General features: G+C 33.8%; 1 protein-coding gene across 4 annotated transcripts in view; it reads right to left on the reverse strand.

Moving 5' to 3' along the window:
- The window catches only part of LOC134236693 (vitamin D3 receptor B-like), a 53,923-nt gene that overhangs the window by 24,555 nt on the left and 11,666 nt on the right, over positions 1–17,702 (reverse strand). For all 4 annotated transcript variants that reach the window (XR_009985665.1, XM_062718865.1, XM_062718867.1 and 1 more), the window contains exon 3: positions 5,908–5,970. Coding sequence is in view for 3 of the 4 variants with exons in the window: in XM_062718865.1 (XP_062574849.1) it covers positions 5,908–5,970 (63 nt within the window). In the remaining variant the exon portion in view is untranslated. The remainder of the gene's footprint in view (positions 1–5,907; positions 5,971–17,702) is intronic.

Consider the following 17,702-nt stretch of genomic DNA (forward strand, 5'->3'; position numbering starts at 1 on the left):
AAGCTACTTAACATAATTATTTGCCCCAAATTCCTCTCCATCCTTACCTTGGTTTCTACTTGATTTTTGCTTATACTACCTAAAATTTACTTACATATGTACCTGTTGTAGGTCTAACACGCCTAGATTTTTACCGAGTATTCCAGACTTGATTATGCCTGTTTTCCATGCTTTGGTACAGCTAGATCAAACTGCCAATTTTGTCTTTTTTTCCCACCACCATTTTGTACTTGTATGCATTTCATTAAAATCAGACAATAGTTAGGTGATGCCTGGGCTAGCAGACTGAAGATATCTTAATAATTTAACGTAACCAGGGTTAAGTTAATAATTTTTATATATGCAGGATGAATTTATATGCAATAAATGTGCAGTAATAAACACTTATTAGTGAACATGCATATTATAAAGAATCAATGCTTATAGCAGTGATTTTCAATTGATTTTTATTGAACACTTTATACACATAACAAATATATATATATATAGCGAAGCAAAATTGTCTGTCCATGACACTTCGTTACATTAGCGTGTTTTAATACCGTACAAGTTTCCCTTGATCAATAAACATTACCTAATTTTTTTGTTTTATTTAATCAGCATGTTCCCCGATATAAAAAAATTCCCTAGAAAAATGTATATTGAAAGATATAAGTACCCCCCTCTCCTTTCTAATATTACAATGGGCCATCAAAAACTGAATTGGTCTTTTTGGTATTATCTATAGCAAAGCAAGAATGACAAGTCCTTGAATGAAAACTATACAATATACTTTTGCAAGTAATTAAAAGAACTGATCATAACACTATCACTTAATTAATATAACAACTAGAACTTTCGGATTCTGATGATGACAAGTTTCAAGATCCAGGAAAACTGCAGGTTTTCTCCTGATCTTACTATTCCCACAGTGAGACCTCAACACTGAGTGGATTTTAAAATATAAAAAAAAATCACACAATGTATTCTGAAATCAATCATTCCTCCACCTTTTATTGTACAGCTAGTCTGTGGAGAATAGACAGTGACTAATTTTAATAATTTGGTCAACATACAATGACAAACATCAGTAAACACAGTGGAGTAGGCATAATGTCAGTAATTTACTAACCAATACAAGGAATGATTAACTTTTAGATATAGCCTACATACTGCTTCAAAGTGAATATAATGAATCGTCAATTTATATTCAGTATAAGGTCAATGAACATTTTATGATGACCAGAGGGTTACGTTAACCCCACAAAAAAGGTTAACTGTAAATAGCACTGGTGACCTGCCAGTTAATGGTGTATATAATTAATTAGAAAATTCCACAGTGACAAAACTTACCAGAAAATCATGTAATTCTTCCTCAGTATTTCACTATGACACACTTCATTATACTTCATTACCTTGCCAGGAAAACCTTATAAACAGAGTATATGCACTTTGCCAACTCATCATTTTTGCCGACAATTTTCAAAGAAAGCACAAAGTTGCAGCAAAAAGGCTTGCGATTTCTATTGCCATTTCCAAACTCAGACATATTGATCAGAAAGACCTGCGGACTCGTGGAAGCAATTCACCTCTTAGAAATCAGCTTCTAATTCATTCTGTCAGCTGTCTCCCTTCAGCAAGACACCCACAGAATCTCGATTTCTTAAGGCCCACTACCTGGAATCGGAGAGCTCTTTCCACCATTTTATAATGAGATTAAATGAGTTCAATGTTGGGAGATGCTTCCTGATTTTACGTATATCACAGTGTTTTTACTTTGATTTATACAATAAGGAAAGAGACCAAGACACGGTGGATAAATGAGATTGCACCCTGACTCCCTTGATGTGGCTTAGAAAGAAGAAATAATGAAATTGTGTGGCTTAATACTATGTATAAATTGTTTGCGCAAAAATGAAATGTGATATGTATGAAATTACGAACATGCAAGTTTCTGAAACATCTAGTTCAGAAAAAGAAAAAATTTGAATCTCTTTCTCCTGAAATGGCCTTGACATTATGCATACGTATGTACCTGCTAAAAATAACTTATACATATTGTTTGCTACAAGTGAAACACCTTTGACCTACCAACTCCAAATCATTATCCCATTTACTACAAACTCGGTCAAAAAGATCTTGATTACACGGAAAATGATCGTCAAACATACCGGTACATTCTGTTTAAGCAACAAACAACCTTTCAACATTTCACCCCATTATGAAAGCCATGTAAGCAAAATTCAAAACTTATGGTCATAGTAAAGTGCTATTTTAAACCTAAGCACTTACCTTTCAAAAATTATGGCAAAGTTGGTACTAAAAAGTCTTGTAACAAGGAATACAGTGATATAACGATTTTTCATCGGAACGAAATTTTAAAAAGGAATACCTGCTTCACATATCCGGACAAAGATATATTTACCCGAGATATAAAAGAGCTTCACTGGTTTACATAGTCATTTTAAAAAAGACAGATTATGATGACAGAATCTGTACTTATTATTTCTTTCTGGAAATGTGATTGGTTTGTGCTACATGCATTTATCTCTGAATTTTCAACAAGAGGCCCATTGGGCCACAATGCTCACCTGAATAACTTAAGCCTTATAATTTAAATTACCCCCTGTATATCCCTATGAAAAATTGGGAAGCCATATTGTTTATACATGGCCCACCATAATGCTAAGGATTCTCTGAATCCAAACAACCTGATGACATTTCATTTTCAAATGAATGTAACACTAGCATGACCTTGTAGGTATGGAGATGAACATTCTTTGTATGTATAATATGCATGCATTTTGTAAAATTTGAACTCAAATTTTAGCGAACTATAACAAAAACATTTTAGGAAAATGTATTAAAACCACACAATTTGGAAATGTTGGCAAATTAATGGTTCTATTGTGGTTCATGAGAAGATTTTTGAATTTTTTCAATAGTTGAATTTAAACTTTGATATCCTATTATGTCCTCTTTTATCCTTTAGGAGGAGAGGACCAACATTTGAACAATTTAGAATTTATTTTATCAGGAAAATTTTTCTTCACATAAAGTTTATCTACCGGTATATTCACTTCCACATGTTCTTGAGAAGAAGACTTTTGAAAGCACCAAAATATATTCCTTGTGTAAAAAAATTGATCTTGGAGTTGGACCGCTGCAGCCTTCTACTAAAAGCCATGCTTTGAACATTTCAAAATCTAAATTAATTCAGGAAGTCAAACTTTGATCCCATACTGTAGCCCACCCTATCCTTATGGGCAATGATTTGAATAATTTTGATTCTACACTATTTTACAAAATATTTGCATACAGTTATCTTATTGTTATTGAGTCAAAATTGATTAGATTGTTTTAATGACTACATCCTTTTTTGTATCATCTTGATTATCTCCCCTTGGATTGGGGCTTGGTCCTTTATTTGGTTAATTATCAATTAAGTATTCGCTTTAATTAAGGATGCCTTGTGACACTTTGGTTAAAATTGGCCCATTGATTCTCAAGGTCTACAAAGTATCATAACTGACAGACAGACCTCACTTGAGCTCAGTTGAGTCTTAAGCTTAGTTCAGCTTAAAAAGTTACAGGATGTAAATGAAGTTAATAATTATTAAATGGTAAATGACAAAGTAACTTTTATCCAAGAAAGAAAAAATAGTGATTTGTAAAAATTCTAACTTTCAAATTTTTGTAGTGCACGAAATCAAAAATACAATTTTAGAAAAATATTGATAAGCAGATATACCTTTTATATGTTACAGAACTTGTTGAACTTGCATAAGACAAACTGACACCTTCTAAGAAAAATATGCATTTGGAAAATACATGCATTTTTGGAACATTATAAATTCAAATGACTTGTCAATTTCTTGTTATCTAAATAACCAATTAACCATGCATGCAGACAATGTAAAAAATAGACACCCATCAATTTTCCATTCATAAAGATTATCACAGAATATTCATAAGATTTTCCAGTAATAATCGCCTACCTTGAAAGCCGACCAAGACGAGCTCAGCCCTTGCATCTAGTAACCAGTTCCAGGGTACTCACAGTCTAACATGCACTGTTTTAACTAATAATCTATGTAAACTGTATATTAATATACTGTGGTCGCCTAAACGGTCAGCATGACTAGTGGATCAATAGGGTTGCAGATTAGCACATGCATAATGGTCTCATCCTGTTAAGTTGTCACTTCATCCACACAGCTGTAGCGGTTTAAGACGGGTCTGATTTTACACACTGCTCTAAGTCTCACACCTCGTACCTACATGGATGTGTGTACTACATAAACCCGTACCAGCGCTAGTACATGTTGTAAACAATCCTTTACCAATCAGACAAAAAAAACTTTGATATGACTGATTGCAGTCTGATTTATCATACACATTTGTCTGACATTTTACTTTTGAGATCAATTATCCATATTTACATCTCAACATGCATGTTTAATCTGTTCATATTTAGAGATGTACTTGATTGCTTATTCATTGACTCGTCCCTGATGCAGGGTATGCATAATAAAAAATGCTAGGACTGATGATATGTCCCTATATATTACTGCTGGCACCCACCTGACCTGCACTGAGACCCACAACAAGTACTGTTAACCAGTACATCTATTTAAGCCTCAAAGCTTTATTTTATTAATATTGTCAGGGTTCAATAAGGATTTTCACTTCACCCTCACATTAATTTTATTATTTTAATATTGATTTTTTAATATCATGCAACGAACTTAGTCCATGGTCCCAGTGCAGGGACAAGAGACCTTGTGGCCATATCCCAAGGACTTCTTCCATATTTACCCCTAATGAATCTTCATTATAAAGCTTCATTTGAACTGTATTGTAAAGCCACAAGTGAACTGGGTCCTGCTATTATGGTTGTCCTGCTGTAATATTGCTTCACACTTAAAATTAAGTGGTTCATACATTTGCTTGGTACAGCTTGATTTTGCATAATTCCAGAATTTGGTTAATTTTAGGCATTTCACTGCATGATGCTTAACAAAGGAAGGTCAATTTAATGGGCAAAATAATTTAACATGAAATTGTTCAGTTTCTTCAGGGAAATTCTAGTTTTGTAACATTTAGGTTTCCTTTTGAATTTTTATTCATTTTTTATAAACATGCATGCAATGAACATTTGTTTTGAAATCAAACTGGACACCTTTGCCTTCAGGCATATGGATTACCTTACAGTTCCATCCTGAAATGGCCTTATTTAAAGATTGATAGTTCATGTAGTATTATAATGCCCATTAAATGACCTTCCTTTGTTTTTTGGTTCCAAGTGTTGGCAAAATGAACAGGAGCAGATAACTCTAAATCTTCATGTTTATATTACTATAAACAATGAGGGTCCCAAATAATAAAATGTGAAGTGAATAGATTGTGTCAAATTTTTCTTTTATATCCTTAAAGGATTAAATTTATGGAAGGAAAGCACTTTGTTCTGATGCAGCAGTCATCATATTATAGGCTGCAGAACTAGCCCTAGGGGAATTAGAACACTAAGGCATATTTGGTATGTCTGTCTGAATTTGCAGAGCTTCTGCAGTCAAAAATCTGAATGCAAAAAATTAATTTTTCCATGTATTCCATTTCTGAGTGATGATGTAACACTCTAAGAACAATTGATAATATACTTGATAGATTATGATGAAAACAACAGCTTTCATCATTTCTGTCAAACGACTGGAAATAAGTAACATACAGCCTAGTCTGGAAAATATTCATTGCTTGTCATTTTATGCCAAAATCAATGTGAGACTTAATGAGAACTCAGTGTCATTTTTGACCACACCAAGATATCCTCATTTTTTGTTTTAATATCTAAAACCTAAATATTTTCCCTCCCCTGGCTTTTTTTTTGGGGGGGGGGATATTTCCCCTCCCCTGTTTAACATGTCTTACCTGCTCTGTGCTGTCTGATGGCCCTGATAGGCCAGCCATTTCTGGCATTGGAGGATTCAGCACCTGCAAAAAATAAAGGAGTTATCTCTCTTACTGCCAAAATTGATAAGTTGCATGTATAAACAAGAAGACCACAGGCCTTGATGGTCACCTTAATATTATGAGTTTCTCAGGCAATGACCATTTTAATCAAATCTGGACCTGGAACTCTGGATTTGTATGACAATTATAAAATTCGTACTAATGATTCTATGATCAATAACAGTGTAATTATACTACTGCATATAAAACTTTAATTTACATACTTAAGTAACTCATAAATTGTATAATGAATTTTCAATTACATTACCAATTTTGCTCCTCACTTGGGCCAAGGGGGTCAATTTTACAATTTTTGACAGAGGGATAGATCATAGAAGTAATTTTAATCATGCATACAACCTGCCTGATGGAATCCAAGCAAATGAAGATTTTGAAATGTATAATTATTAAATATAATACTAGTATGCCCAATTCACATGCCTCTGGCCTGATTGCTGCACCTCGGAACATAAAATCCATAATGTTTAGAAAGCTACAGTTGCTCATTTATAATCATGTAAACAGTTTGTATCTTAGTCCATGAATAAATAAAAATTCAGAGGTAAATAAATCAGCAGTTCAAAGTCTGACTGCATGTTTGATATATGTTTCTTGGATGCATCCATGTAAGATTTTTTTTTCCAAGTAGGACTTAAAGTTACTAAGGAATGTCAACCTGCTCCAAAACCCTTAATCTGTTCCACTTGTTAACAAAAACTTGAGAAAAAGATCTGGCATCAAAACTAGGAAACATCTCTAGCTCAAGTCAAGGCCTGTATATTGTATTAAAATGACAGAAAAATGTATCATTCCTAATACAAAATAAAAGGTTTTCAACAAAGCAAAGTCTGCTGTTTCTGGAAACTGAGAGTTTAGGTTCACAAGTTAGAAAAAAAATTTCTGACAATATAAATTTTAACTTCAGTCTTTTTGTGCCCCCGTAATCGAAGATTCGGGGGTACATAGTTTTTGTTGTGTCTGTCTGTCTGTTTGTCCACTTTAACCTTGCCCATAACTTTTGATTTAGTGGAGCTATGACTTTCATTTTTCCTTGCAACAAGGCCTTTCTTTATGTACCACCAAATTTGACCTTTTGACCTTGACCGTGGAGTTTGACACAGTTTTAGACACAAATGCCAAACTTTTACTTTGGCCATAACTTTTGAAGGTAAATACAGGTGACTCTCGATGGCTCGAACTCCGATCTCTCGAAGTTCTCGATCTCTCGAAGTAAACCTCCGGTCCCGTTTTTTTTCCTCTATATAATTAAGCAAATTTACTCCTGATCTCTCGAACTTCTATCTCTCGAAGTTCTCTATCTCTCGAACCAAAATCTTGGTCCCGTTACACATATTTCATTGAATTTTACTCTCTATCTCTCGAAGTTTTGATTGCGCGTTTATACACGCCAATCAAGCGTAAAATTGATGCAGTCTGGACTTACCTGGAAACAATAAACGCCTTGGGCTGGCATGGAGGTGTTAATTGGGTGTTTACATAGACAACACTACACCTGTGGGTCGTCCGTGTTTTGATATAATTAATTGGTTAATTACAGGGTACATTATAAACAAATTCACAACTTATTTCGAATTGAAACTGAGACGATAATTTTTAGAAATTTAATTTATAGATGTTCGTTTTAGTAAGTTCCGATAGACTATGAACTTTTATTATGATTAAATAGAGTCTAAATAATTCCAGCATAGCAAATATTGCACAAGAAAATTCCTTTCTCAAGGACAATACCGATTAAGAAAAATCTGGTGAACACTGGTGAAGGTCCCGATCAAGCCGCGGAATAGCCAAACCGACACTTGCTACTCGGGTTTCATGTAATCATGAAATAAGAACAAATAAATACTGAAGCTTTAGAAATTTGTTTTATTTATTCGAAATACAGTCATCGTTGTTAATATCACGTAAATTACCTGTCAAATACGATTGAAAACGTGCAATGACTTTATTTTCATGTACTTCCGGTATCTATAAAAGTAGAACTTCGGTGATCGGAACTGAAAATTCCGGAATTTTTTTACTTTTTTTTTTTTACTTTCTATCTCTCGAACCCCTCGATCTCTCGAACTTTTCTTGCGGTCCCTTGAACTTCGAGAGATCTCGAGTCACCTGTACTAGGACTTTCATGCTTCACTTATGTATTCTTTGTGAAAAGACCTTCCATTCAACACCAACAACTCTCACCTTTTGACCCTTTGAATGTTAATGGCTAAGGCTTTCACACTTCACATTTGTAATTTTTGTGAGAAGAACTTTCATTCAATACCAAGAACCTTTGACCTTGACCTTGGAGTTTGACCTACTTTTTAAAAACAAACTTGTCCATAACTTTTGAAAGGTTAGGGCTAAGGCGTTCATACTTCACATATTTAATCCTTGTGACAAGACCTTTCAACTTTGATCTTTGACCTTGATGTTTGACCTAATTTTTAAAAATATTAACCTTGGCCATAACTTTTGAACCGATGGTGCACGGACAACCTGATCTGCATTTATCTGGCATAAAAATAGGTCAGACGCAGTATATGATCAACCTACGCATGGCTTGTAAGTTTAAAGCATCTATAGATAAATAATCTCTGTAAGCTGGATCCAGTTAAAATTTATTAATACTTGGGAGATGATTCTGCTTCGAATGCTACCACATGAGCTCTTCTTGGTTTTGTCCAGGTGAGCAAAAATAACTTAAAAACTTAGTTACAATGTTGAAGAGGCCAGTGGAATATTAAATAAAATGACAAGAATTAATACAGCTGCCTTCATGGTCATTTGATATTGCTTGGTTAAGTAAAAGCAAGGTCCATTTAGCAGTTCTATAGTTCAGTGGCCTGAACGAATTGGGATGGATAACCTCGATCAGTACGTTTTTCAGACCTGACTGAGACACAGATCTGCAGCTAAGGTCCACTGACATGGAATAACAACACAATGAGCACAAAGACTACTATTTAAGGGGAATATGTAACACACAATGATGATTTAAACCCATGCAATTGTGTGAAAACATGTATACATGCTAAATTGCAACCTTGGTAATGTTAAACATGTTTTGAGTAACATATGTTGAACATACGTTGAACATATGTTGCAATTTTACCTATATATACAAGTATAAACTGTTTGGGCCACTTTAATTAATATAAAGTCACATTAAGCAATGTGCAAACAAATTTAGTATGATAGTGATGTGCGTGAGTGCATTAAAACATTTGTTTGCAGTACGTCCTCTCCTAATTATGATAACCCTGTAAATTGCAAATATAATCATTTTTTGGATTCATTTGATGCTTCCCACATTGATCTTTTAATTATCCAGTTCTTTGTTTCAAGAAATTATATGTTCAACTAGGCCAATATATCTTATAGATAGTAAAATATGTTCTGGTCCCACTGGGAAAAGTGCTTTAAAGAAATCCAATCAATGTATTCATTAAGAGGGTTTTTTCTTCCTCTGAATATTTATGAGTGTCACACATTCAAACATTTGCATAAATTCCAAGCTAATTAGGAAATAAAAAAAAAAAACCAAACATATGATATGGGTTTTTTCTCTTCTAAATGCAATGTTTAGGAGTGGTGTTCTGAACACCCCAACTAAAGGTTCATACAGATGTCTTTTCCAAAGAGAAATGTGAGTCAATCACACCATCATTTAAATGTAATTGAATGTTGCTTACTATCACAGGGTGAAACCATTGCCACATTACAAATTGTTTTTAAAAAATTAAGTAAATATTAAATAACAAACTTCTAAAAATGAAGCATTCTTATTTCACCTTCCCAACAAAAAAATTTTCAAGAAAATTTAAAAATAATGCTCAGACATTGAAATCAAGTTTTGAAATAATTATTTTATTTTTTATACATTCATGTTTTTTTTTTTACCACTCAAATGATAATAACCTAGTTAGATTGAAGAAATATTGTCATATTGGTATTATTTTGAATTATTTACAAGGTATCACCAAAAATCAGCTTATTTCAGTGATACTGTAGATCACTTATTTTACGCGACACCTTATTTTCGCGAGATGGTCATTGACTGTTGATAAGCGAGACAAAATTTTCACGAATTGTGGTTATTGCTCTATATAATCTTAAGGAATACTATTAATCGCGAGAATGTAATTTTCGCGAGCACACTGCCTCGCGTAATTACGCGAAAATAAAGTTCTCGCGAATAAAAAGTGATTTACAGTATACAAATGATGGAAAATTATCTCACAGAGACATATAATTCTGTAGGAGTCATATATTGTCATGATTTTTGCTTCAGTCTGAATATTGACTTTTTGGTATAGTTTCATTACGATACACAAGAGTACAACATTTTGTTTAGGTGGTATTTAGCTTTAGCATTAATGCTAATGATGATCTGAATAAAATATTAATCTCAGTTTAGCTAGCTGGCATTCTGCTTGCATGTGAGAAATTTTTATTAATGCAATCACACAAAAATGAGGACTCTGCATTCATTGCAGCAGGATCTGAAAATCTGTGGAAGACATGCTTCTCTTACATAATATGACTTGATCTTGATGAGATAACAGCTAGAACTTTTGACAAGAGTCTTGGATTCATTGCAATCTTGACAGACCCATGACCTATGGAAAAGCTCCCTACTGCAGTTGAACATTGATGAACACAAATAACACAAGATTGTACAACATTCTTGATAGGATGTGTTTTACACTACTTTTTGACTTTAAATAAGCACACATTACGTATGTGGGGGGCATGCATATCAAAACACCAGGGCTTTTTGGATGTTATTATACAACAGACTCTTAGATGAAAGGAATTGGTCCTTTTAATAGAAATAGATTAATATTTTTCTGTTAACAAGGGTAAGGCAAAGGTTTCTTTTACTCTGAGCGTGTTTTACATGGTAAGCATTAATTTATGTTCCATAAGCAGGTTTTTGGATGGAAGGCATGTGTTAAAATTCCTGTTTCAATGAATACCTCACATAGAAGGAATATTTTTTCATTTACACTGAGCAGTATTTCGGGTGGAAACAAAGCATATTGTCTTTCTATTACATTCAGAAGGTTTTATATGGAAAAGATGTTTCTAATATATTAAGCATGCTTTGGATGGAGGACTTGTTTCTAATACATTTAGAAGGCTTTGGATGGAAGACGTGTTTCTATTACATTAAGCAGGCTTTGGATGGAAGGAACAAGTTTCTATTACATTAAGCAGGCTTTGGGTGAATGGAACATATTTCTATTAGTCATAAAGAAGCCTTTGGATGGAACCAGGAAAGGACATGTTTCTAATACATTAAGCAGGCTTTGGGTGGATGGAACATGTTTCTGATACATTAAGCAGGCTTTGGGTGGATGGAACATGTTTCTGATACATTAAGCAGGCTTTGGGTGAATGGAACGTTTCTGATACATTAAGAAGGATTTGGATTAGAAGGCATGTGTTTTTATTATATACCCAACTGTGTATCACAGAATTTTACTGTTGAATTTACGTAATCGTGTAATGCTGTGATATCCGACTTTCCAGATCACCACACTGTGGTTTTCCGAATCTGTATCACCACTCTCTGAAACCATTGAAGTGGTACACGGCACAGGTGACATTTTTTTCTTGCATATGAAAAGTTCCTTGAAAAAAATGATTCATTTAAAGGATTAAATATGTGTAATTTGCTCAAAAAAGATTTCTTTTATTAAATTTACCAATTGTAGAGGGATATATAATAAATTTATCATTATTTCGCATCTCATTTGATCTCATGATCTGCGCCTGTCAACGAGAAGTGATACAACTATTTGGATCAAGTTATTGTCATAATAATACATATCTATTACATTCAGCAGGCTTTTGATGGAAGGAATGTGTTTCTATTACATAAAGTAGGCTTTGGGTGGATTGATTGATTGACCGATTGTATGCTGTTTTACGTCCCATTCAAGAATTTTCAATCAAAAAGAGACGTCATCATATACTGGTTAAGGGCTTCAAATTTTGACCTTAACTTGGCACTAAGGGCCAGTGAGCAGTGAGGGTTCTTTATCATGCCAATACCTACTGTGACACGGGACTTCGGTTTTTAAGGTCTCATCAAAAGGACCCACAACTTTCACTTCAAAGTGCTGAGGGAATGGCGAAGGAACAGTTGCTATTCATTTTCTATAGACTTAGGTTAGTCGCCACTGAGATTCAAACTCATGACCTCCCAAACACAGAGCAAGCGCTTTACCGACTGAGCTACAATGAACTGTAGGCTTTGGATGGAAGACACGTTTCTATTATATTAAGCAGGCTTTGGGTAGATTTAGGCATGTTTCTATTACATGAAGCAGGCTTTGGATGGAAGGCACACGTTTCTATTACAATAAGCAGGCTCTTGGTGGAAGGCATGTGTATATGTTACAATGAGTTGGTTTTCAGATAAAAAAGATTTTCATTAACACCGAGCAGGTTTTTGGAAGAAAACACATTTCTTAATATTAATAGTATACCAGATAGATACACAACTATGTTCAAATTGTGAGGTACAAAGGCAGATTCGAAAATTATTTCAAAGCTTAACTAAATGTAAAATCCCCAATGAAGGTACTCTGTTCAGAAACAAAATGATAAAATACCTGGACTGTTATTTTAATACAGTACTGTAGTGTAACTGAAGAGAGTTTATTGACCTGTAAATAAAAAAGACCTAGCTGTCTCCAAAATAAATCACAAAGCATGATGATGTGGCAGGCTCGAATAAGATTTTTATCTTAAAGGAAAATAGCTAGACCATTTCTCTCAAAGTTCAAGTCTTAATAATGAACTGAATTGTTCCACCTTTACATACATCACTACAGGCAGTCTGGCTGGTTATTACCTGTGAACTGGTACATCACTTATGCTTATGTAATCAAATGACAGCCTCGCACACTACAAAAAAAACATACAAACATGCATACCTGAAAGGAATGTTAAAGTCCTTCCACAGAAACTCCCAAATAAAGCACATCCTCGAGATGAAAACTGTGTCCGATCGCAAAAAGTTTTAGATTCATGGAATCGCTTCTGATATTTCAATCAAAAATGCTAATGATGGAATACATTAACCCTGGATATGAAGTGCATTAAATATAAAGCTTGCAGCTGTGTCACAGACTTGGGACAAACTATTCCAAAAATCTGTGTCAATACATATCATTCTGGAAAGAAGTTCTTGAAGTTATAACCATGAATTCAAGTTGTCAAATTAGTCAGAACTGAAAAACGTCCATATGGGAAAAAAAAAATCACTACCGACACATAAGGTGACTAGCTAGGTTGCAATGAGTGTTTTAATTTTATGCAAAAATATTTTGAAGAATTCTAGATCCTTGTTTTCTTATGAATTAAATTTATGCAATCATTCTCTAAGATGTTCTCCGTTTGGTAAAATTTAGCTTTAGGTTATATAATGTACAGATTTCTTGAAGAAAACACAAAGCTATGTTTTCTTACATTAAATTACATAATATTTGGAAAAAAGAAATCAGAATATTTACCTTTGTTTATTTAGTTATTGTAATATACGCCATTTGGGTAGATTGGCCCAACCCAAAGAGTACAGAATAATGGATGGTGGAGTGCCTACAAAATTTCCAGAATAAAAAAAGGCAAAATGAGGTTCAGTTCAGTTCTCTACTCCCATCTTTTAAAGTCTCTTACCTTATTCAGCATACATGTAAATTAGCATCAGTCAGTTCAAGGTAAAGGAAAAAATCTTTCAAAATGAAATAAAACTTAATTGAAAAGATCCTGTTTTGTCATTCGGCGAGAAACACTCTTCAGTGAAACCAATACCCCCAAAAGCAGACTGCTGTCTAAAGATTAATGGCAACATCACTTTCAAAATATTCTATGGTCATGTTTTAAAGATAGTTATCATTGATTATGCCTACAATGAATCACGCTTTGAACAGTCTAGGACTAAATACTTATTCCAAAGTAAGAAATCTGTATCATTAACCCTAATTTGTGTGCCCTCTACTCCAAATTTCCCTTTTTTAAATTTTCATCAACTACTAGAGCATTGTAGATTCAAATGGAAAACAGTATGAAGTATCAAGTGGTGCTATTTATTTAGAAATGAATTCTATGTCTGACCATGACATGAAGAAAGTTTGACAAAGAGAATAGGAAGAGCAATAATTTATTACAACATAAAATAAGAAATATGAGGTATATATGCAAATCATAATTAGTGTCGTATAAATAAAGTTCCTACATGAAAACAGAGTATCGCTGTTTTCAGTGCTTGTATAAAAAATGTATCCATCAACAAGAGTTTTCTGTAAAAAAAAAATTACTCACGGAAAAAAAGATATATTTTTTTACTAAAAATAGAAATTCTTGATTTTGAACATGATGCATTACTGTAGTATTGAAACTGTCCCCCCAAAAAAGATAGATGTAAAATGTAAGGGTTGAAAAACTGGATGCAAATATTTTAGGTCTTTTAAAAAAAAAAAAAAAAAAGGAAAAAACTATAACTTAAGGCAAAAGGAAACAAGAGATGTTTCTAAAACTCATATGCCCTCTCCCCCAATTAATTGGAATTTTTCTAAGTCTAAAGGACATAAATCTGTCAAAAATGACTCTATAATCGTACCCTAAACAGAAGTGACCTATATATTTTTTTGATAAATCTGTATACTGAATTTCATTTCAGTATGTGCAACCTCTGCAAAGAAAATGAACAGAAACTGCATATAATTGGAATTTTTCAAAGTCCAAGGGGCATAACTCTGTCAGAAATGGCTCGATCCTCCCCAAAACTTAGATATTCTTATGATAAATCTGTATATATAAGACTGCAGAACATTAACTGGCAAGATTGAAAATATACACTTACGTCATTTCTATCTGTTACAATCAAAACATTCAATGATAGACAATGAAATGGGCCGGTACAATTTGACGCGGACAAGGGGAAAACATTGGATTGAAATTCTAGTTTGAAATTCATTTTCAATCCACCTGAGCTGTTTTCAAAAGCCAAGTGTGAATGTATGATCCAAAAGACAAATAATTCCCAAATACATGTTGGTTGAAATTTATATTATAATGAGTTTATAGCCTATACTAGTAATATATTCTTATGGACACTTTTAAAAGTCATAGAAGACATTTTTTCAGGAGACTGCCATATGATTCTAGGGGGGGGGGGGGGGGGGGGGGGGGGGGGGGGGGGCAAAATTTCTCAAGTCAGATCATGCATTGTACCAAATAGTTTTTAGGATGACAAGAGCTTTTTTAGTTTTGTCTTCAATGAAAAATGTTGACAACTTTCTTATTTATTTCCAAGATAATTAAGCCCCCCTCTCCCAATGCACACATAACAAGTACATGCATAAATTATACCAAACAGAAATCAAATATTTGTCCCTTCGTATATTCCTTCAAAATGCTGGACAGAAAATCCTGATTTATATATTATTTTAAAACTATACCGAAATTGATATTATTTGTTCTCTGGGTCAATCAGTAATAATTTGCCTTCTAGCGTAGCTGAGGTGTATTGAAAATGAATTTCAAACTAGAATTTCAATCCAATATTTTCCCCGGCCGCGTCCACGTCGAATTGTACCCGCCCATTTCATTGTCTATCATTGAGTGTTTTTATTGTAACAGATAGAAATGACGTAAGATGCATATTTCCAATCTTGCCAGTTAATGTTTCACGGTCTTACCAAATTTCATTTTTTTCTTAAATTTTCCTATGTAAATTTCTGATTGCCTGTTGTACTCCAAACATATCCTAGGGGTCAAAATTCAAAGAAACTCACACAGATCTACTCTATGTTATTAGGCTTTCACGAGCTTCATCGGCCCATGTGTTGTTGTTGTTTTTTTTTAGAGTAATACTTTTTAAAAATGCCATACTATTTTCACTAATTTTAATTATCTCCCCTTTAAAGAGAGTGTGGTCCTTCATTTGAAAAAAAAATTGAATTTCCCTCATTCTTTGATGCCCTGTGACAAGCTTGGTTGAAAATGGCCCAATGATTCTTAAGAAATTGAAATAGTGAAAAGTTTACAGACGGATGGACAAGCTGATATATAGAAGGACATGAGACAAATTCATCGGGAGAGTTCACTTAAGCTTTAGTTCTGGCAAGCTAAAAAATGAACAAGAGGCCCAAGGGCCTTGAATCGCTCTTCTGATAAATTTTACAATCTATCACTTCTATTAGAAGCCTCCAACTCTATTAGTATCATAAGACCCAAAATGCATCAACTTACAAAATTTGATAATATCTAGCCAGTTAAGACTGAAGAAATTATAATATAATTATAAAATACCATAAGTTGATTGAAATTTTCTGAGGACTCAAGATACATTAATTGACAAAGACTGATGATTCTAATTAAATAAGTACCTGAGATATTCAAAAGTAGGACACCATGACCTACTTTTTGGTCAACATTCTCTGAAAACCCAAGATGCATCAACTGACAAAGTTTGATGATTCTAAGCCAATTAGTACCAGAGATAATTAAATATAGCCATCAAATGTCAAAAGTAGGTCACAGTGACCTACTTTTTGGTCGACGTTATCCAAAAACCCAAGATGCCTAAACTGACAAAGTTTGATGATTCTAAGCCAATAAGTACCTGAGATATTCAAAATTAGGTCACCGTGACCTACTTCTTGTTGGACATTCAGTGAAACCGCAAGATGCCTCGACTGACAAAGTTTGATGATTCCGAGCCAATAAGTACCAGATATAATAAAATATAGCCATAAAATGTCAAAAGTAGGTCACAGTGACCTACTTTTTGGTCAACGTTCTCCGAAAACCCAAGGTGTCTAAACTGACAAAGTTTGATGATTCTAAGCTAATACGTACCTGAGATATTCAAAAGTAGGTCACCGTCACCTACTTTTTATTCAACATTCTCCGAAAACCCAAGATGCCTCAACTGACAAAGTTTGATGATTCTTAGCCAATAAGTGCCTGGGATACTTAAACATACTGCTTAAACATACTGACTTAAACATCGCCATAAAATGTCAAAAGTAGGTCACTGTGACCTACTTTTTGGTCGACAATCTCCGAAAACCCAAGATACATCAACTGACAAAGTTTGATGATTTTAGGTCAATAAGTACCAGAAATACTTAATTATAGCCACAAAATGTCAAAAGTAGGTCACCGTGACCTACTTTTTGGTCATCACTCTCTGAAATCCAAATATGCATCGACTCACAAAGTTTGATGATTCTAAGCCAATAAATACCTAAGATACTTAAATATAGCCATAAAATGTCGAAAGTAGGTCATTGTGACCTACATTTTGGTCGACATTTTTCAAAGACCCAAGATGCATCTACTGACCAAGTTTGATTATCGTAGGTCTGAAGGTAATCAAAATATGCGTTTTAAACAATTTGAAAACAAATGTTGGCAAAATTCAAAAAGTAGGTCACAGTGACCTAATTTTTCATAAATATGTTTTTAGGTCCCATGATGCATCAAAGTACAAGATTTGATGATTCTAAATCTCCCAGTGAAATAATGGGATTTAACGTTTTTAAAAAGATAAGTCATAAAGTTCAAAAAGTAGGTCATGGTGACCTAATTTTAAGTTGACATTGTTCGAGGACCCAAGATGCATCAACTGACAAAGTTTGATGATCATAGGCCTTAAAGTGTCCAAAATATGCCTTCAAATCAATTTGAAA

The sequence above is a fragment of the Saccostrea cucullata genome, unplaced genomic scaffold (assembly GCF_032062105.1).
Source record: "Saccostrea cucullata isolate Sc308-1 unplaced genomic scaffold, CSIRO_AGI_Scuc_v1 ctg122, whole genome shotgun sequence".
In the NCBI taxonomy this organism is placed as follows: Eukaryota; Metazoa; Mollusca; class Bivalvia; order Ostreida; family Ostreidae; genus Saccostrea; species Saccostrea cuccullata.